This window comes from Equus asinus, chromosome 1 (genome assembly GCF_041296235.1).
Source record: "Equus asinus isolate D_3611 breed Donkey chromosome 1, EquAss-T2T_v2, whole genome shotgun sequence".
Lineage (NCBI taxonomy): Eukaryota > Metazoa > Chordata > Mammalia > Perissodactyla > Equidae > Equus > Equus asinus.
The window spans coordinates 184,044,138-184,066,145 of NC_091790.1; the positions used below are offsets into that span (position 1 = coordinate 184,044,138).

General features: G+C 39.9%; 1 protein-coding gene across 3 annotated transcripts in view; it reads left to right on the forward strand.

The window, feature by feature from the left end:
• Positions 1–22,008, forward strand: part of NRF1 (nuclear respiratory factor 1) — a 124,826-nt gene that overhangs the window by 69,040 nt on the left and 33,778 nt on the right. For all 3 annotated transcript variants that reach the window (XM_070513300.1, XM_070513294.1, XM_070513286.1), the window contains 4 exons: positions 9,214–9,372; positions 10,190–10,387; positions 11,004–11,105; positions 18,846–19,003. In XM_070513300.1, coding sequence (XP_070369401.1) covers positions 9,214–9,372; positions 10,190–10,387; positions 11,004–11,105; positions 18,846–19,003 — 617 coding nt within the window. The remainder of the gene's footprint in view (positions 1–9,213; positions 9,373–10,189; positions 10,388–11,003; positions 11,106–18,845; positions 19,004–22,008) is intronic.

Sequence of the window (22,008 nt, forward strand, 5' to 3'; positions counted from 1 at the left end):
GTAAATTTAATGGGACACCAATTTTGGAGTTCAGACCATACGGGTAATTCGTGACTTCCTTGAAGTGGTAAAATTCCAGAATTGTGAAAGTGTGCTGTAATAGAGATGGGCTTGGGTTGACCAGACAGCTCTATTAATGAGCTTATCTGTTCCAAATGCTATGGAAATGACTGATGACCCTAACTTACAAATATAATGCTATATACAACCCTAAGATAAGTTCTGAATCATCCAAAGAGAGTAAATTATATTCAATATTGTTCTAATGCTATCATGTGTTTCATTATTTTAGTTCTTTACATATTAGAAAGTTAGCACAGTTTATTAGAATCAGAACATCTAGTCTGTAGCCCCTATTCTACTACATATTAGCCCTGGTTCTCAATTTCATCTTCTGAAAGTGAGAATAATATATGCCCTCCTACCTTATGGAGTCAGAGGAAGAAAAAGTGAGATATTAGATGAGAAAGTGCTTTGGAAATGAACACATCACACAAAGATATGATTACTAACTTTCAGGTCTAATTATATATGCTACCTATATTAACTTTTGAATAGCTGTTCTCACCCATTTTTCACTTAGAGAATGTTAATGAACCTAGAATTTTTATTTTGCTCAGCAATGAAGTGAGACAGTACGGATGACAATATATTGAAAAATTGAGGCATAAAGAGAGAACAATTTATGAAGCAAGCTAGTAATGAACAGAAATAGAATTTAGGGTTGAGTCTATATTGCTTGTGTTTTCTTCTCTCTCTCTCATTTTTTTTTCTATAAAACTATATTGTGATCATCACTCAGGTTATTTCAGCTAATCTGCACTAAACATTTATTACTTTAAAAGAATTTCTTGTTCTAAGAAATTTTCTCCTACATAGATTGAAATTCCATATAACAGTATCTTAAGTTCTGTGTGAACTGAACTGGTTCTTTTAGGAAGCAACTCTAGTTTTGTTTTTTATTTGTTTCTTTTATTTTTTGGTAAAAGTATAACTATATTAGTAAATAGAATGTTTACCTGAAAAATGTATGTTGTTACATTATAAATATATCTTGATCCTGATAAAGTCTTTTTTGTGTGTATGGTAAGAAACAGAGCTCTGTAGAATTTTTAGTGATATAATGAAAACTTGAATTTCTAGGCACCTTAAAGAATAGTGGCTAGAACTTATCCTGTATCTGCTTCTTCCTTGCATAAGAATTGAAAGAGATTGAGGTAAGGCTTAGCAGAACAAGTCATTAATTGGGTGTAGATTCTGCAATCCCAGAATTCATTTACAATGAAATAATGAAGTCATCTTTTTCAAAGATTTTGAAAGCCAGGTTAGCAAAATTTTCTAGGATACTTCAGACCAGAGACCAGAGGATGGGCTAAATCATGCTTCTCAAACTTCAGTGTGCATAGGAATCACCTGAGAGTTTTGTTTGTTTAAATGCAGATTGTGAATCAATAGGTCTGGAGTGGGACCTAAGATTCTCCCTTCTAGCAAGCTCCCAGGTGATGCCACTGCTGCTGTTCCTAGATACTTTGAGGAATTACATCGTTTCTTGAAGAGTCTTTAAGCAATAATTACAATTTTGCTAGTAGAAAATCATTTCTGCTCTTTACCCCACTTGAGCCCTATAGGATTTTCTTTTTCTTAGGAAGATGTAAATCCTTTTGGAATTTGTGTTAGAAGAGATCCAGGCAAAGATTATAAATATCTCTGGAAAGACCAGTGTGGTGTTATTGGTTAAAATCCACTCCTTTTCCCTTCTTCCATCCCTCTCCCGGCTTGAACTTACTGTCCTCCTCTTACTCTTGTTGGCGCAGTCTTTGTTGCTTCAATATTCCCTTAGAGCGATGATGCAACAGGATAGTAATTCTTCACCAGTTTTCAGGGAAACCTTCAGAAACATTCAGCACAGTGATTGCCTCATTAGGAAGAACTTATTCACAGGGTTTGACATGTTTTACTTAGAAAACTTTCATCACTTATCAATTTAGCTTTTCTGAGTGTTTTGCTTTGGCTACCCAAAGAGTAGAAAATTATGCTAAGTAAAATAAGGCAGACACAAAGGACCAATATTGTGTCATTCCACTTTTATGAGATATCTAGAATCACAAATTTATAGAGACAGAAAGTAGAAGAGAAGTTACTGGGGTCTGGAGGAAGTAGGAATGGGGAGCTATTGTTTAATGGGTACAGAGTTTCTGTTTGAGATGATAATGAATAAGTTCTGGAAATAGATAATGGTGCTGGTTGTACAACATTGTACAATCATTCATGCCACTGAATACACATTAAATGGTAAATTTTATGTTATGTATATTTTACCACAATTAAAAAAATTTTTTTAAGATAAAGGGCTGGATAAAAAGTATTTTAGTTCAGTGATCCTCAAACTTGGCTGCACAATAGAATTACCTAAAGAATTTAAAATCATAGTGCCCAGGCCACACTTCAGACCAATTAAATCAGAATCTTTGGGGTTGAGATCCAGGCACCTGTAGTGTTTAAACTCCCCAGGCAATTCCAGTGTGCAACCAACTTTGAGAACCGCTGTTCTAGATAACAGTTCCAAACTGCTGCTCCTTACCATAGTGTCAGAATCTATATGCAAAGTAGGTTTTTCTTACTGTTTAAAATGATTAAAAAAAAAGTGTTTATGCATATGATGCTGTTCTACACTTTGTAAATATTAGGTAAGCAGGATGAGATTAAGAGAATATAAAGATAACAAAAACATTGGATGTTCTTAAATAGAACAGAACATATTTTGAGTAGAGTAAAAGAATAAGAGTATATTCAAGAATACTAATAGAAGTGAATAGGCATATAAATTCCATATCCAGGATACAACTAGACCAGGGGAAAATACTTGCAAATTATATGACAGAATTAATATCTAGAACAGATGAATATTTTATTCAAATTAATAAGAAAAAGATAATTAGAAAAATAAGCAAAGCATTATGAACAGTTCACCAAAAGGAAAAAAATCAGTAAACATATAAAAAGATTCTGAACCTCACTAGTAGTGAAAATTAAAATAAACCATTTCCCCCACTTCCGATGAGCCAAAATAAGAAAGCTCAGTAATAAAAATGTGAGGGAGAGTGTGAAAAATGTGTATTGTCCTGCACTGTTGGTGGGAGTGGGATTGGCAGAGTCTTTTCTGAGAACACTTGGCAGTATCTATTAAAATGTTAAATGCATATACCCTTACCCAAATTCCACTTTTCTGCTAGAGAAGTACTCACGTTTGCACAAAGAAGCGTGTACAAGCACTGTAAGCAATCTAAATGTTTATCACTAGGAGAATGGTTAAATAAAATGGAAAATCTATACCATGGAGACCAGGCAACTATTCTTTTTTAAATGAGATTATTCTAGTTTTAGTACTGTGAGATCTCCCTGACAAAATATTGAGTGGAAAAAGTGAGTTATGGTAAAATGTGTACAATATGGTACCATTTGGGGGGGGTTCCATCACGTAAAACTGTGCCTCTCCGGCGTATATTTATGCAAATGCATAGAATTTGGCCTATAAGGAGGGGCCTTTATTAAACTAATGCCTCTAGACAGGTGACTGGATTGGGGGAGAGTGGATGGAAAAGAGGACTTTGACTTTATCTGCATTATTTAAGTTTTTGCTCAAGAGTACAACTGGAATAAGCTAGAAGGAACTGACCTATCTGAGACTCCTTCAAAAGAGAAGGTAGAATTTTTTTTTTTTTTTTTTATGAGGAAGATTAGCCCTGAGCTAACATTTGCAGTCAATCCTCCTCTTTCTGCTGAGGAAGACTGGCCCTGGGCTAACATCCATGCCCATCTTCCTCTACCCCATATGTGGGACGCCTACCGCTTGGCCTACATGGTGTGCCAAGCGGTGCCATGTCCACACCCGGGATCCAAAACGGCGAACCCCAGGCTGCTGAAGCAGAACATGTGCACCTAACCACTGTGCCACTGGGCCAGCCCCGAGAAGGTAGAATTTTAAGAGCATATTTTTTTTTTAAGATTTTGAAAAGATGTTCATCATCGCTAATCATCAGGGAAATGCAAATCAAAACTACACTAAGATATCACCTTACCCCCGTTAGATTGGCAAAAACATCCAAAACCAAGAACGACAAATGTTGGAGAGGGTGTGGAGAAAGAGGAACCCTCATACACTGTTGGTGGGAATGCAAACTGGTACAGCCACTATGGAAAACAGTATGGAGATTTCTCAAAAAGTTAAAAATAGAAATACCCTATGACCCAGCCATCCCATTACTGGGTATCTATCCTAAGAACCTGATATCAGATATCTCAAGAGTCCGTTGCACCCCTATGTTCATCGCAGCATTATTTACAATAGCCAAGACGTGGAACCAGCCTACATGCCCAGAAACTGATGATTGGATAAAGAAGATGTGGTATATATACACAATGGAATACTACTCAGCCATAAAAAAAGACGAAATTGGCCCATTCACAACAACGTGGATGGACCTCGAGGGCATTATGTTAAGCGAAATAAGTCAGTCAGAGAAAGACGAACTCTATATGACTCCACTCATAGGTGGAAATTAGTATATTGAGAAGGAGATCTGATCGGTGGTTACCAGGGAAAAGGGGGGGTGGGGGGAGGGTACGGAGGGGGAAGTGGTGTACCCACAATATGACTAACAAAAATGTACAACTGAAATCTCAAAAGGTTTTAATCTATCATAACATTAATAAAAAAATAAATAAAAAAAAAAAAAAGATTTTAGTTTTTCCTCTTTCTCCCAAAGCCCCCCCCCATACATAGTTGTGTATTTTTAGTTGTGGGTCCTTCCAGTTGTGGCATGTGGGACGCTGCCCCAGCTTAGCCTGACGAGTGGTGCCATGTCCGCACCCAAGACTCGAACCAGCGAAATCCAGGGCCGCCGAAGCAGAGCATGAACCCAACCTCTTGGCCACAGGCCGGACCCTAAGAGCATTTTGATTAATGAGAGGGAGACAGTTTGATAGGTTGATGCGTGTGGAGATAGAGAAGCAGAAGTGTTGGCTTGAGAGAGAGTCTCCAAGTAGTATCTTCGTTGGCTGTCCCTCGAATTCTCTAAACCTATCTTTCCTTCCAAACTTGTTCTTCCCATGTTTCTATGGGAATGTGTTTTATGGGAAAATGAGATGAAGAGAAGCCAGTGTTTCTGCTGGCACTACTAGGGAATGAGGATATAGGATTGGTGTTTCTATAAAGGAAATCCACTTTCATTATTGCTATGATGAGGGGTCAGTGGTACAAATAATTCCAAATAGTGAGCAAAAAAATCTTTTCCTTTTGCTTTCTAATGCCGTTTAAATATCCATGTGAATGTAATTGGGTTTGTCAACTTGGAAATTCATAGTTTTAAATTAAAATAATGAAGGCAACAGTCTGAAAATTCTTCAGTTTTCCTTCCTTGCCACATTCCTGTTTTCCAATAGGCTGTAGAAAATATTGCCTTTCAATGTGGTTTGATTTCACCTGCCTTCTCTTTAAATTTATTATGTATTCTCTTGCCTCTTCAGTAAAGGTGGAGTTGGCAAACATTTTGGTTTGAAAGGTCTTTTCTTGGTAACTGAACCTAAGTGGACTTGAGGAGCTTCAAAATCCCTAGACTCAGGGACTGCAGAGCAAAGGCAGAGAAGCGAGAGGAGAAGGGTATTCGGGAAGGTACGAGGGTAATGCATCGTTGGGCAGCAAAGACTTAACTGAATGTACAAGTGGAAAATTTCTAACATAGTGAGAAGTATTGTTTCATTTTGACTGGTTTTAGAGTTTTAGAAAATCTTTTCTTTAAAACCATCTGTGGTTTCCACATAATCTTTACTTTTGACTGCCACTGGCATGAATTTGATCTCTTTTTCCTTTGCTGAAGGTACCCTGGAAAGAGTGGTATTTTCTACTCTTTTCTGGCTTGAGCTGGGTTTAGTGATCAAGCTGGGCACTTTAAGCCCATATAGAGCCCTAAATCAGAATGAGAGGCTGGGAGAGCGTGCTGCAGCCCAATTAAAGGACAGCATGAGAGGGTAGGCTTTGCCTTTGCTGATCCTGTTGATTGTCTCCCCTGTGGATTAAAGACAAACCTTCCTTAACAAGCACATTGGGTAGCTTGGGTTTCCAGAACTCTCCAGGACCAGTAATTAATCCAACTGGTAATGAGAGCACTGTGCTGAATTCTGGAAAGGAATCACTTAACTCTTTCTATACTGGACAGCTCATTTTCCCTTATTAATAGTCCCTTTGGCCTTAACCAAAATATACAAAGCTTACTCTAGAAGTAGTCAAAATGTATTTCACAAGGAACGTGGGACTTGCTGGGTGTTAAGGGATGAGCAGTAGCATTGGAATAGTAGCTTGTGAAAGTGGTCCAGTAAGGGGCACAAATCAAAAGGCATAGAAGCAGGAATGAGCTCAGCTGTTCATAAGACAGTACAGAGACTTACCTAATGAGGACCAAGGCTGCCTGGCGGAAATTAGTGGGAACTGAATGTAGTGGGACACCAAATTGTGGCATGCCAGAAAAGCTAGACAGAAGAGTCTAGTTTAGTCGCTAGTAGTAAAAGGCCCTTTGAAGGTTTTTGAACATTTTAGCTGTGTAACATTTAGGGAAACCTGTCTGTCAAAGGATATGTAGAATGAGGACGAGAGGGGAGAATTTGGAGTTCCACAAGAAAGCCAACTAGAAGGATACACTAGCTTTGGGCTAGGAAGTGGGGATGCAGGTGGGACTGGAGAAGAGGGGGTGAATGCCAAGACATTTCAAAGAAAGAATTGAACTTGCAATGAGTAGCTAGATGGATGTTGAAGGAAAGACGTAAAGCTAACTGAGGTTTTGAGTTTGGGTGACTGGGGAAAGGAGGTGGGGTTCTACTGGCAAAGAGAAAGCAAAGATTCTGAGAAAACAAGTGGTTCGGGGGGGGCGTTAAGTGAGTGGGCTGGTGCTGTGCCCACACTTCAAGTAACTGATTAGTTCTTGAAACCCACTGGAAAGCCTGTTGTGAGAGAGCCAAAGCAAGACTGAGGATGAAAACTGTCCACAGCCAAGTGCCAGGGGGACACAGAACTAAGAAGCATGGGAAACCATTGGTGCAAATGGGTAGGGGGTCAGAACCTGAGAAAATCATCAGAATTAGAGAATATATGGGGTTCCAGGTGGGATCTGAGTGGATTCTTGTCAGCCAAGTTTTCTTGATAGCGAGTCCTTTCTGGACACTTCGTATGGATATAAAGAACTCTCCTTTTGGAGACTGTTAATGGGATTAAAAGAAAGAGGAGACTTATAAAAGTCTCTGGTATCAGTTTGTTTATACATCTGAGAAAGGCATTGGTTTTTTATATGAACAAATGTAAATACTGTGTGAGGATTAATCCTTTTCCTTCTCTGTATATCTGAGGCTGGAAAAAGACACAGTCCCAGGAAGCCAGGATACAGGGAAGAATGACTTTGAGATGCACTTTCTTAAAATAACTGAAGGAGTGACCTCATGAGCCAGCTGATAGCCTGGGTTTGCAAATGGATACATTTCTATTAGGCTGCTGCTTGATGCCGCAGAGCCAAATATATACGGAGTGTATTATATCATATCCTGTAGGCAGGAGACTGTCTGGAAGTCAGGGGGCTTAGAAAGAGGTGAAGTGGCATGCCTGCGCAAGAATTAACAGTGCAAGTACTGTCAACCTGAGCGTTCTTTATTAGGTAAACATTACCAATTGGGTTCATGATTCCCTATTATGTAATAATTTGCACCATCTTCTGGTAAAATAATATTTAAATAAGAATATCAATATTTAAATAGGCTCTTAAATATAAAAGTGTTGCTGCACTCATTCTCTCGTTAATACTTAAGTATTCCCATTTCTATTTTTTCTTTTTCTCTTTTACAGCTACAAGTCCATGTCCTTGAGTCTGACCCATTGCTAAAATTGTCCTCTCCTTTTGGTATTAAGCTGCAGAGGCAGTATGGATGTGTCCTTAGTTGGAGGATGCTGCTTTTCTCTGGAGTGTTGTAGGCCACCAGGTTAAAAGGAAAGCAGTAGGTCTGAGGAGGAAGATGTTAACTTGATAAACTGCTTCTCTTGCCAAAAGTCATTGTCAGTAATTAAGAATATTCACAAAGTAGGCTCCCCTTCTCCCTCAGATACCCACACAGTGTGGTAACCGTGCCAAGAGATGAGGAATGGCAGTTGTCTCTGTGGTTTAGCAGCTGTTTGGTCTGGATTTGATTTGTAAAATAAATGTGAATGAAGTCCATAGTGTGGTTAAGATCACACATGCTCCACTGTATCTATATGTCAGACTCTAGACATTGGCCCAGCTTGCTAGAAACTTTCTGGAAGAGTTTAGGGTTGTTTTTTCTTTTTATTAAGTAAAGCCTATTTATTTTCTATATATTTATAACCTACCGCTTTGCTGAGTTTTCTTATTGTTTATAGTAGTTTTTCATTTGATTCTCTGAGGTTTTCCAGATAGTCATATCACCTACAAATAGTGATGATTTGACCTGCTCCTCACCTCTTGTTTCTCTTGTCTAATTGCCCTGCTTACTACCTCTAGAACAGTGTTGAAAACATGTTGACTTCGATATCTTAAATGTGTAGAAGCTGAAGAAGGGAAGTAAGCTATAGTATCAGTAGTATCTTTGGAGGCAGAAATCAAACTTGGGGCAGGTATTCTTGCTCTTATAGCAACAAGTCTATGAAAAACAGCTTAAGGCGAACTTTACTAACATATATATAATTCTTAATCACCCACATGGAAAACAATGGGTTCTCATGTCACATTTTGGAACTCTCTGGGACCCTCCAGGAAGACTTTCTGTTTGTTTTTTTTCTTCTCCCTGGTAGTGATTGTTTGTTTGTTTGTTTGTTTGTTTGTTTTTGTGAGGAAGATTGGCCCTGAGCTAACATCTGTTGCCAATTTTCCTTTTTTTTTCTTTTTCTCCCCAAAGCCCCAGTATATCCTAGTTCTAGGTCATTCTAGTTCTTCTACATAGGATGCCACCTCAGCATGGCTTGATGAGCCGTCCATAGGTCTGCGCCCATGATCCAAATCGGTGAACCCCAGGGCCGCCAAAGCAGAGTATGCAAACTTAACCACTCGGCCATGGGGCTGGCCCCAGGCTTTCTGTTTTATGATCTTAGAATTTGGTGGGAGACATAAATATATCCCAGATGTCTTTCGTGACTACTAATGACCAAACTTTGTCTTCCAGGCCCAGCTTCGGGCATTTATTCCAGAGATGCTCAAGTATTCCACAGGTCGGGGCAAACCAGGCTGGGGCAAAGAAAGCTGCAAGCCCATCTGGTGGCCTGAAGATATCCCGTGGGCAAATGTCCGGAGCGACGTCCGCACAGAAGAGCAAAAGCAGAGGGTGAGGGTTCTGCTGGCCTGAGTTGCCTGTTGCTTTTCCATTCTGAGTCAACCATCTCAATTTTTGTCATTCTATTTCTTATGCCAAAAAGTCTAACATTTATGTTCTAGTCAAACCTGTCCCCCTAAAAAAGTTTGATATTCTCTGACTTACCTCCTTTCCCGTGCATCCCTCCATCACTGTAAAGACTCGGGATGGGTCCATGAATATATACTTCTCTTTGCATAGTTGCCTTTTGGAGCAGTTTTAATTTTATGAGGTGCTTTGAAAAACCGAAGAAACTTGAAGTAAAAGTATTAATCACTTCGAAGACTTAGAAATATCCTTATTTCTGGTTAGCGAGAATCACTGTTGAAAAATATAAATATGGAATTAGAGAGATGTGAAGCTGGCTGAGTTTGCTGATAATGAAGCTTCTTTTAAAAAGAGAAAGACTAAACTAGATATCATCCCTTACTTTTTCTGCATATTTGTTTTTCAGTTAACTTGGAAATCTGCTGAGAATCTTAATATAAAATTCTTGACAAAAGAGTCATTTTTTTGGTGAGAAGTTTAAGAGTTGGCCTCAGGTTAGAATAAGGTATAACACCTGAAAGCCAAACAGACTTTGATCAGGAAGGGAACCAGTGGGAAATCTTCTTTGGTACATGGTCCTAAGTTTCTTTGTGCTGGAATCAGTCTGTGGGAAATAGTCCTAAGAGAGTTTACTCTGTGTGAGGTTTGGTTTGGTTTGATAAATAAACAGCCTCTTATTCATAGTGGAACTGAATAACCAATTCTTCATGACTTAATGTGCTTTTTGGTCTTTTGGTGACAGGTTTCATGGACCCAGGCACTACGGACCATAGTTAAAAACTGTTATAAACAGCACGGGCGGGAGGACCTTTTGTATGCTTTTGAAGATCAGCAAACACAAACACAGGCCACAACCACACACAGTATAGCCCATCTTGTACCATCACAGACCGTGGTCCAGACCTTTAGTAACCCCGACGGCACCGTCTCGCTTATCCAGGTGAGTAAACCTTCTGGTTCCCAGGCTGTGGTCTCTGAGGTTGGTCAGTGGACGCCTCACCTCCGACCAAAGAAAGTTTTCTTTATGAGAACTCTTGTGTAAACTTTATATAGCTCCCCAAGATCTTACTATCTAAAATTGATTTTTTAATAATATTTTAAATTGTTTGCATTTTGCTAAATACAGAGTTATAGATAGCTTTTCTGGACCTTGTTCAAAACAAAGCACTGTAAAAATGGCTTCTTTTTTACCATTTTACCCTGTCAGTGGCCAGGAAATTTTCCTTCTGAATTACCTATTCTGAAGTAAAACACAATTTGTTGGTAGACAGGGAACCTCTAAAATTCAGATTGGGGTGAGAGTGGGAAGTTGGTTGACTGGCACTGGGCACTGTTAGTAAAATGTGGTGGCTTTGAATATTGATTTATTTGGTTGAAGTAAAACTCCGAAACTCGTATTAGTGTGTGAGATAGGATTTTAGTAGCTCATTTCACATTACAAGGCATATTAATTGTTGTCTGTGCTGAATTTGAGGTTAAATGAATCTTAACTTCTGAGTAGAGGAGAGCTAGAAAGATCTAACTGATACTTAGCCACTTTGCATGTTTTTCTTTAGGTTGGTACAGGGGCAACAGTAGCCACATTGGCCGATGCTTCAGAATTACCAACCACAGTCACTGTTGCCCAAGTGAATTATTCTGCTGTGGCTGATGGGGAGGTAAGAAAGAGGATTCTGTCCGCGTCTGCCCAAATGCTGAACTGTGCAGATGAGGGGGAGGGGAGGGTGTAGAAGACGGAGAGACTTAAGTAGACTACGCGTCCGGAGCAGTGTCTTATTTAAAGGGTTAAAACGGCAGATCGTGACAGTTTTGCAAAGGATCTTATGCTGTGTATGTTAGTTGTAACAATCAAAATTAATAGATCTTTATGATTCAGACCTGTCAGGAACTTAGAATTTACATTTGCAATATAGCATTTTGTATAATACACAATAAAAAGGGATTATCCATTCAATACTTTTATGCTGTGAATCCAAAGATTTTAATCCTTGGGCTTTATGAAAAAAACTTAGATTATTAAAACTAGAGCTGACAGTGCATTCTTTAAAGAGATAAATATATTTGTAAATGAGTAGACCTGATCTATTACATTTTAAATATGGCTTTGAAAAGTCTTCCCTACCAAAATCAAGATAGTTATTGGATGTTAACCTAAAGGTAGCTAAGTTTTAATGAGCACTTGGTAAACTAAGCATTCAGTCTATGAAGTATAGATTCTATTATCATCTTCACTTTATAGATAGAAAACAGAAATGTATAGAGGTTAGGGGACTAGGCCGAAGTCACAGAGCAAGTGTTGAAGCTGGGTAATGCATTTAGAAAAATATTGTCTAAGCTGAGCTCTGGGCCATCAATGAAGTTCAGGAAGGGGTTCATTAAGTCACTGTGGGCTTTCCCCCTAAAGTACCAATGTGGTGTACTGCTGAAATTTGAAGGATCATCCACAAATGTCAGAGAGCAGTATCAGAAATAAAACTAAAAGTATTATCTCACCCTTGTTCAAAACCATGGAGCATTTTCACTCAGCACACCACAAAGTCCTTTTCGTTTGTGCATCTCAGGAAATGGAGAGAACTGGTAAAGGTCTAAGGGCTAGTGAGATGAAGAGATGCTGCCGGCTTCCCAGTTAGCCAGCAGGTATTGAGCCCCTGCCATGCTGCAGCTGATGTGTTAGATGTCTGGAGCTGGCTTACAGGGGAACCCCGCTCTCAAGGAGCTCCTGTCTCGGGGGGAGAGAAATGTCTGCGTAAACGAGCTATGGTCTGTGCCTTCAGGAGAGAGTGTTTGCAGCTAGGCATCCATGGTCAGGGCAGGAGCTAGTATTTGGTTTTTCAGGTAGAAAGGTAATTCAACAGGATATTTACTTTTAGAAGTATATAAATATCATATGGATTAGCTGAGGGAAAAATTCCTCAGTCCCCAAATCCTAAAACTGTAAAGGACACACCTTGAAATGTGAAAGAGGTAGAGAAGACAGTGGTGGGCACATTTACAAGATTTGTTACTTTTTGACTTAGTCAAAGAGATCAACCTATCTCCCTCTCCCTACTGAATGTTTCCTGATGCTATTTAAAGAAAGTAACTTTGTGTTTCTTAAACACTTCTCTAGAGACTAATTCTTTGAAACCCATTCTACTAAAATAACTTCACGTATACAAAGGTAATCAATGTATTCAGAAGTTCATGGAAAATATGAAGGATAAAAATGTCTCAGTCACATTTTTATGGCTTTTTCAGCACACTAATGTCATTTAGTCATCTACTATGGGAGTGGGCGAATGACATATACAGATAGCCTGCTGGTAAATAACCCAAATTCAGTTAGATTTAAAAAAAAAAATTCTGGGGGCTGGCCTAGGGTCCTAGTAGTTAAGTTCAGCGTGCTCCACTTCAGCGGGCTGGGTTTGTGGGTTCCGATCCTGAGCATGGACCCACATCACTCATCAGCTATACTGTGGTCGTGACCCACATATAAAGTAGAGGAAGATTGGCATAGATGTTAGCTCAGGGCTAATCTTCCTCAGCAAAAAAATAAAAAATTACCACACTTCCAATAAAACAAAAATGATATGAAGAGAAGAAGCATAGGTTATCTCAAAGTGACAAAATGTTTTAGATTTTATAGTACTGATTCTGTTTTTTCTCTTAGATGTCGACATGGCTGTTAGCATCTTAGTTTTGAGCCATAAGAGCTGTAATTAGTCACAATATCTCACTGACTTGGGGCACATAAGACCACATCAAACCAGTGAAACATTCATCAGGTGACTCAGTAAAAACATCTTGCTGCCTTGTATTTAGCATCTTTTCTCCCAAGGAACAGAAAATACTTTACAAAAATAAAGAATACCCATACTTTTAGAAGTTGTAAGGTCATTTTGTTATCCCACCTTGCCGGTGAGAGTTCTTACCATAAGACCACACTGCCTTCCACATCCAGTTAATTACATTTGGTTACAGACATAAGAAGGACTGTTTAGGGGCCTGTCACATCTGGTAATACAGTCATGGATCGCTTAACAACAGGGGTGTGTTCTGAGAAATGCGTCACTAGGCGATTTCATTGTTGTGTGAACATCATAGAGTGCACTTACACAAACCTAGGTGGTATAGCCTACTGCACACTTAGGTAAAGGTCTTGTGGCTAGTGAGATGAAGAGACAGAGCCAGATCCTTGCTCAGCCAGCAGGTATTGAACCCGTATATACTGTATAGCCCTGTATACCGTGGGCTATATGGTATAGCCCATTGCTCCTAGGCTACAAACCTGTACAGCATGTTACTGCTCTGAATACTGTAGGTAATTCTAACACAATGGTATTTGTGTATCTAAGCATAGAAAAGGTAGAGTAAAAATATGGTATAAAAGATAAAAAATGGTACACCTGTATCAGACACTTACCATGAATGGAGCTTGCAGGACTGGACGTTGCTCTGGGTGAGTCAGCGAGTGAGTGGAGAGTGAATGTGAAGGCCCAGGACATTACTGTTCACTACTGTAGGCTTTATAAACACTACACATAGGCTACACTGAATTTGTAAAAAAAATATTTTTCTTTCTTCAATAATAAATTAACCTTAGCTTATTGTAACTTTTTTACTTTATAAACTTATTAATGTTTTTTAACTTTTTGACTCTTTTGTAATAACACTTAGCTTAAAACACAAACACATTGTACAGCTATACAAACATATTTTCTTTCTTTATATCTTTATTCTACAAGCCTTCTCTTTTTTTAACTTTTTAAAGTATTTTGTTAAAAACTAAAACACAAGCACACACATTAGCCTAGGCCTACACAGGGTCAGGATCATCAGTGTCACTTTCTTCCATCTCCACTGGAAGGTCTTCAGGGTCAATAACACGCATGGAGCTGTCATCTCCTCTGATAACAGTGCCTCCTTCTGGAATACCTCCTGAAGGACCTGCCCGAGGCTCTTCTTGAGGAGGTCTCTTCCTCTCTTTTAGAAGTTATAAGGTCACTGAAAGGAAATAAAATCCTTTCAGTGTTGGGGTCTATGTTTTAAAACTTTTTAAGGAGCTTATTGAGTTCTACAAAAGCTTCTGTTAAACCCTTCACTGTGAATTTTCTTGAGCGTTCTTCTTTTTCTTCTGCAGTTTGCTTTTCTCTGGCCTCTTCAGCTATGTAATATTTTGACGGCTACAGTGTCACTAGGCAATAGGAATTTTTCAGCTCCATTATAATCTTATGTGACCACCATCTTATATGCGGTCCATTATTGATCATTGATGAAACATTGTGATGCGGTAAATGACTGTACAGGTCTCCCACATCTGTTTGAGTACTCTTTGTGCTGTGAATACCCAATAATCTAAAAAGTTAGAAAGAAGCAAAAAGACTCTCTAACCTTAGGCAGGTTAAAATTAATTAGGGACACAGAATAAGTTACACAGACATTTAGAAATGAACAAGGAAAGACTTTCAAAATAATATGAAGTAAACTATGTATGTTGATTTCAAAATATATGTACAATTTCAATTTTGATGGCATATTTACAAATACAAATGGATTTGAGAATTTATTCGGTTGTGTGATAAGACCACCAAGAGGTATTGGTGATATTAATTGCATTATGTATCAGAAAAGTAAAAACTTGAAACAGAATTGTATCTGATAATAATGGTATGTGTGATTCTGTTAGGAGAAGAAGAAAAAAAACCCAAAGTACAAAGACATTAGAGGCATGAATTTTAAACTGAACCATCAATACATGTAACAGTTTTGAAGTAGCACAACTTTTTTAGGTGAGTTTTTTACAAATATTAATTTACCTGAAATATGAGTAGGCTGAAGAACAAGTAGGAAAGTATGAGTAAAGAGGAGTATGTTCTTCATCTATCCATTCAGTAAACACTCTCTGAGCCCTGTGCCAGGCACTATAGATACAAGAAAATAAAGACTGCTCTTGCCCTTAAGGAGCACACAGGTAGGTGGCAGAGAAAAACGCATCAAAGAACAAGTGCAATGAAACGAGGATCTAGCAGAAGCAAGCCCCAGGTGCTTGGAACACAGAGGAAAGGTCCTGACCCTTGGACTTTAGGGGAGTGGAGTTGTCTCAGCTTCTTCAGTCTCCCCTGAGCTCAGATTAGAAGGGGGAACAGGAAGCAAAGGCTGGAAGAATGGGAGTTGTATTCCTATAAAGGGAACAGCACATGCAGTGCGTCCCATTGTGAAAGTCTGGAACAGCCGCAGGTGGCTCGCTGTAGCTAGAGGGATAAGAGTAGCCACAGTTTGAAGGCCTCATTGCAGTGGGTCTCTCTGGCAAAAGCATAGAAGCTAACTGTACATCCTCTGAGTATCTTTCCCTCCTAGGGCTTATGGCCCTTTCTCTGGCACTGGTGACATCCAGGCATAGATAACCACACAGTGGCTCCCAGCAGATGGAAAAAGAGAGCAACAAGGGCTCAAGCAAACACAGCTAAAGCACTGAGACTCAAGAATAGGAAATTCCAAAGAAATGTTAACACCTAAGCAGGTGTATTTATCACCTGCCATTATTCTGAATAGAAATCTCTGTCTGCTTCTTCATTCTTCCTCTCCATCTTTTACCACCATCCATTAATCTTTCATGCTGTATAATTTAACTTCTTTAAAGTGTACTGTATATGGCAACATTCTAGTACCATTTTCATTACAAGTATAGTTGTAACTAAATGTAAATATTGAAGCATGAATACTTGGGAGAGCTGCGCTAGGCCAAGCTCAGCAGTGAGATGGGCAAAAAAAATAGAGGGGCAGATCTGGAAAGAGGAAGATGTTTAATGGCAAAAACTGACAGGGATGGCCAGCTTCAGCTGATGTTTTGAGTGGAATCATCAACTGCATACGAATTGACAGTGTAACTTGCCATCGAAAGTGGCATTGTTTGCAGTGATGCTCATTGGAGTAATGAGATTAAAGAGATAATACCTTGGGAACCAAGAGTCTTGTGAGTTCTTGAGTGGGCAACTCTGTAACTCCAACGGAAGGAAATAGGATATCTCTGCCTCTAGTAATGGGCCCTGAACGCTTGCTGGCACAGTCTACTGCCTGTGAGAACACAGGGCAAATACTAAGGTAGCTCAAAAGAATGTCTCATTTTCTGGGAGACTTGTGACAAACATTCTGAGACGCACTATCATAATCTCAGTATGCTAATAGAACCAAAGTGGCAGACATTTTAAGTATCTGCCTCGCCTGGAGCTTGTGCCACTTTCTTTGGGACACAGTAACATGCAGGCACGGGTTAACCACTCACTGGGCCCCAGCAATGTGAAGCAGGAATAGCAAGAACTCCAGAAAGCACAGCTAACATCCTGAGACCACGTCCATAGAAATAATATACCTGAGTTCATTGAGTTATTACCTACCATATTTCAGAAAGAAATTTCTTTCACTGTCCCTGCGACTTTTTGTTTCTAAGAGGGAATAATCAACCAGTATTTATTGAGCAAATCAGACCAAAGTAGCTAGATTTAGGTATCCAGAACTGAGCAATCTCTCAATGCAAAGCATTGTACTAAAATCAGTGGTTCTCAACCAGGGCCACTCCCCACCACCACCCCTCAGAGAGGACATTCGACCATGTCTGGAGATATTTTTGATTGTCATGACTGAGGAGGGTGCTATTAGTGTCTAGTGGGTAGCAGCCAGGGAGGCTGCTAACCATCCTTCAGTGCTCAGGACAGCCCCCACAGCAAAGAATTGTCTGGCCCAAATGTTAATAGCGCCAAGGCTGAGAAACCCTGTGCTAGATCTAGCAAAGCTGAATTCTTGTCTCCTCTGTCATCAGATGATATGTTGTTTTGTTTTGTTTTGTCTCTTCATAATTCCTCCCCACTAAAAGGAAAGCTTTTTGCTACATTAAAAAAAATTAGTTACTGGGGCTGGCCCTGTGGCCGAGTGGTTAAGTTTGCACGCTCCACTTTGGCCAGGGTTTTGCTAGTTTGGATTCTGGGCACAGACCTAGCAACACTCATCAAGCCATGCTGAGGCAGTGTCCCACATAGCAGAGCTAGAAGGACCTGCAACTAGAATATAGAACTATGTACTGGGGGGCTTTGGGGAGAAGAAGGAAAAAAAAAGAAGATTGGCAACAGATGTTAGCTCAGGTGCCAATCTTTAAAAGAAAAATTAGTTACTGAATTTGGCAGTTTCCATCAAAAATAAAAATACAAAATAACTTTGATATACAATTCCACCTCTAGGGATTTACTCTGTAAATAGACTCACGTAAAATATACAAAGTAGTATATAAGACATTCATCACAGTACTGTTTGTAATAGCAAAAGACTGAAAGCTGCCTAACTGCCCATTAAAAGATGGCTAGTTAAATAAATCATGGTGCGTGTGCATAACACAATGCTGTACAGCCACTATTACGAATCATCCATGAATGAAGTAGTTTTCTATTTTCCAAAATAGAATCATTTGGGAAATATATTGTTTGTGAAAAAAGCAAGGTACAAAAAGATATGTAGAATATGCTGCCATTTTTGTTTTTTAAAAGGAGGGAATAGGATGGGGAAAGTAGGAGTTTGTGTGTGTGTGTGTGTGTGTGTGTGTGTGCTTGCATATAGAGAGAATATCCCCGCAAAGATCTACAAGAAATAGGTAATAGTAGTGGCCTTTGGGCAAAGGATCTGGAGTACTGGCAGTATATTCCCTTTGGTACAGTTTGAATTGTTTTAGAATTTATGGTCTACTCAAAAACTTTAATTTTTGTATAGGTAATATATTGATGTAGCTCAGATATTTCAAAAATTATTTAAAAGGATACAGTGGAGGGGCCAGCCTCATGGCCAAGTAGTTAAGTTCGCACACCCCACTTTGGCAGCCCAGGGTTTGCCGTTCAGATCCTGGGCGCAGACCTAGTACTGCTCATCTGGCCGTGCTGTGGTGGCATCCCACACAGAAGAACTAGAATGACTTACAATTAGGATATATAGCTATGTACTGGGGCTTTGGGGAGGGGAAAAAAAAAAGAGGAAGATTGGCAACAGATTTTAGCTCAGGGCCAATCTTCGTCACTAAAAAAAAAAGTATCCAGTGGAAAATCTTGCTTTCTGTCTCCTATCCAACCTGTTCCCACAGCTTTCCACCCCCCACCTCCCCACACACATACTGAGGAAAATGTTTTCTGTGGTTTCTTTCGTGTCCTTCCAGAATTTCTTTATGCAAATATAAGCAAATTCAAAAATATATTCTAATACCCCCCCTTTTTTAACACAAAGATAGCATACTAAAAACTCTGTTCTATACATTGTAGGTCATGTTAATTTAAAAGTGTGTATGTATTTAGCTGAGCACATAGCAATTTATTAGAAAAATTAATTTTAAAAATCCTAATTCTTTTGTGAGTTTGATCTTTACTGTCATGTTCTTTCTGCCTCAGGTGGAACAAAATTGGGCCACGTTACAGGGAGGTGAGATGACCATCCAGACAACGCAAGCATCAGAGGCCACCCAGGCGGTAGCATCATTGGCAGAGGCCGCAGTGGCAGCTTCTCAGGAGATGCAACAGGGAGCTACAGTCACCATGGCACTCAACAGGTAGAGGCAGGAGTCAGGGGATAAATGAGGATGGCAAATCCATCCCTGTGTATGGGCTGTAAAGAGAAATGTTGAACCTCCGTTTCTCACAACTGGCAGTTGGAGCTTAGCAGTTGTAACCTTTAGGACCTTGTAAGTTGGCTTATACTCAGCCTTCACCCACCCCATCCCACTGCACCCCTAGCAACCAATCCAGGCTTTCTGACTTCCAGCTCAGGCCTGCTGGTCAAAGAACATGGGTCCCTTTTGCTTTATCCTGTTCTGTGCCCATTAACACACCAAAAGCTGCAAGGTTTGAGTACTTTGTGTTTTTAAAGGGACCAAAGGGTATAATAACAAATCAAGAAGCATAAGGATTGATTTTCCTTTTACCCTACAAAGAAACTGCTTTTTATTAGGAGTATTAATCCATGTTTTAGCTGGTCGAGAGCTTTTAGTGACTTTTCAGGAAATTTGCTTCCCTTGCTTATCAGTGACTTCTGTGTGTGTGTGTACACGCGTGTGCGTGAGGGAGATTGTCCCTGAGCTAACATCTCTGCCAGTCTTCCTCTATTTTGTATGTGGGACACCACCACAGCATGGCTTGATGAATGGTGTGCAGGTCCATGCCGGGGATCCGAACCTGCAAACCCTGGGCCACCGAAGCAGAGCATGTGAACTTAATCACTATGCCACCAGGCCAGCCCTCAGTGACTTTAAAATAAAATATGTTTTGGGTTATTGGGAAAAATAATTGAAATTTTTTTCTTTAGGTTTGTTTAGGGAGGGTGCTGCAGAATGGGATACTCCAGTAAGAGGTAGTTTCCAAAACTAATTGTGTTGTTCCCTGCTTGGTTCCTCTTGTTGTTTGTTGACAGAAAAGATTATCTTGTGTCATTCTTCTTCATTGCTGATACAATTTTATTTTCAGTGGACCTAGACATTTTAACTACTAGTTAATAGCATGGGCCTTGAAGCCCGACTACCTGGATTTGAATCCCAACTCTGATTTATGCGCTGCTTGACCTTGGGTAGTTTGCTTGAATTCTGTGCCCAGCTTTCCTCCTGTGTAAAATGGGGGTAATAACAGTACCTACCTTGTAGGTTGTTGTGAGAAGAGAAAATGTCAAGGCATGTGAGATCCTTAGGTCAGGGCCTGACGTATGGTAAGGCTGCTGTTATCATTAGGCATAGCAGCTGTTAATCTCAAATAGTCACTGAACTCTTGTGACATGCCAGCACTCTACCAGGTAAGGTTGTGAATAAAGAATGCTCTGAGATATGTCTGCCCTCAAAGATATCATACTGTTATTGGGGAGATTGGTTTAAGTAAAACACTTAGTGAGCAGTATTACTCACAGTGTAATTCATCATTGAATTGTGTAATATAGACTGTGAACATTGCAGGAATTCAGAGGAGGGGGATCACCTTCTCCAAAATATAAAGATCAGCTGAAGTTTAGATTGGTTGTGTTAGGTACTAGAAAGCCTTCACAGGCTTCTGTACATAAGATTTCCAAGAGGCTGTATAGTATGGTGGCTGAGAAGAGGGTTCTGAGGTCGTGTAGATTCAGGTTTGAATCCTACCTGCTGCTTACTAGCCATTTCATCTTGAGAAATTTAATTTCTGAGCCTTGGTCTCCTCATCGTTATAGTAAGGATAATTTTCATTATGTAGAATCAAAAAGATTCAGTAAGATGATATATATGAAACTCTCATCAAAGTGTACAGCCCATAGTTAGCACTTTAGGAACTATTATCATTTAAATTATATTTTAAGATTTGTCTATTCAAAATTGCTTATAGTGAGAAGAGCTTAGAAATAGAAGGCTAATATAGGAAGAGGCAGTCTAGGTATGACATGTTAAAGGCTTGGAAACTGAAGTAGTAAGAATGGAGATAAAGTGATTTTGAAGGAAGTATGGCCAGGACTTGGTGGTTGATTAGGTGTAGAAAATGAAGTGCATGCACACATCCTCCCAGAGTCACTCACTGAGTGCCTGTGACCTGGGATTGGAACTGTTTTCTTAGCACATTGAACCATGTGGCTTTTCAGTAACATGATAGTCTTACTTAATTCCTTACACTTGGGCCCAATCGCACTCCTCCCTTTGAGAGAGAATGGTTCCTGATAAACTTCCTGAGAGCCATGGCCAGACTGAGAACCTCCCTTCCTTTGGTCCTGTCACCCCTCACTGTGGCATGGGACCTAACAGGCCATCATTAAAGACCCGCAGAACTTCATTTCACTGAGCCAGCATCTTGGATATTCTAGTGAAGTGTGAGGGTCCTGGGAACTCTGTACCTAGTGGAAAATATGAGGCACATTCTGTCTCCCTTTAATGTGAGGACCAGGGCTTGTTTCTAAAGGCAAGGAGAATAATGGTTTCCCGTGAGGGCTTGTTAACAAACTCAGATACAGCTGAGGTGGCTACAGTGTTTACCTCAAAGGAAGGAGAACGTGGTTCACTGTGGCATGTAGGAGGAGTAAAGAGATGCTGAAATCTGTTTGCAATCAGATAGTTCAATGCCCCAATGAGTGTTGGGGGATGGTATATTGCAGCCTCTGCTGGGGATGAAGAAACCAAGCCTGACAGTGAAGACTAGACTGTTGCAGGCTATTAGGGGAACATCAGGGGCTTTCTGATTCCAAGAGAGGTAACTCACTGTCTAACATCAGAAAGAAGGACTTAAGACACAAGTCCTTGGTGTTTGCTTCTCTGTGGGATGAGATGCACTCCCTGCCTCTCTACAGAATTTGTTGCTGGAAGTCATCTTAGTGAAAAATACACTGAGAAATCTGTTCTTTGTTCCTATGGTAACAAAGTGATTTCATAGAGCACCTCCGTTCTAGTCTCTCTGTGTTTCAGGTGCAGATGGAACAAGCATGGTTCTCTATAATCACCTGCCTCTGCTGTACTGTAAACAGCAGCTGTAGGTGTAGAGCGAGAAGACGGGCCAGCTGCATGGAGTGGCAGGTGGGGAATAAGAGGCAGGGGCTCCTTCACCTCTTAGAGGGAAAGGG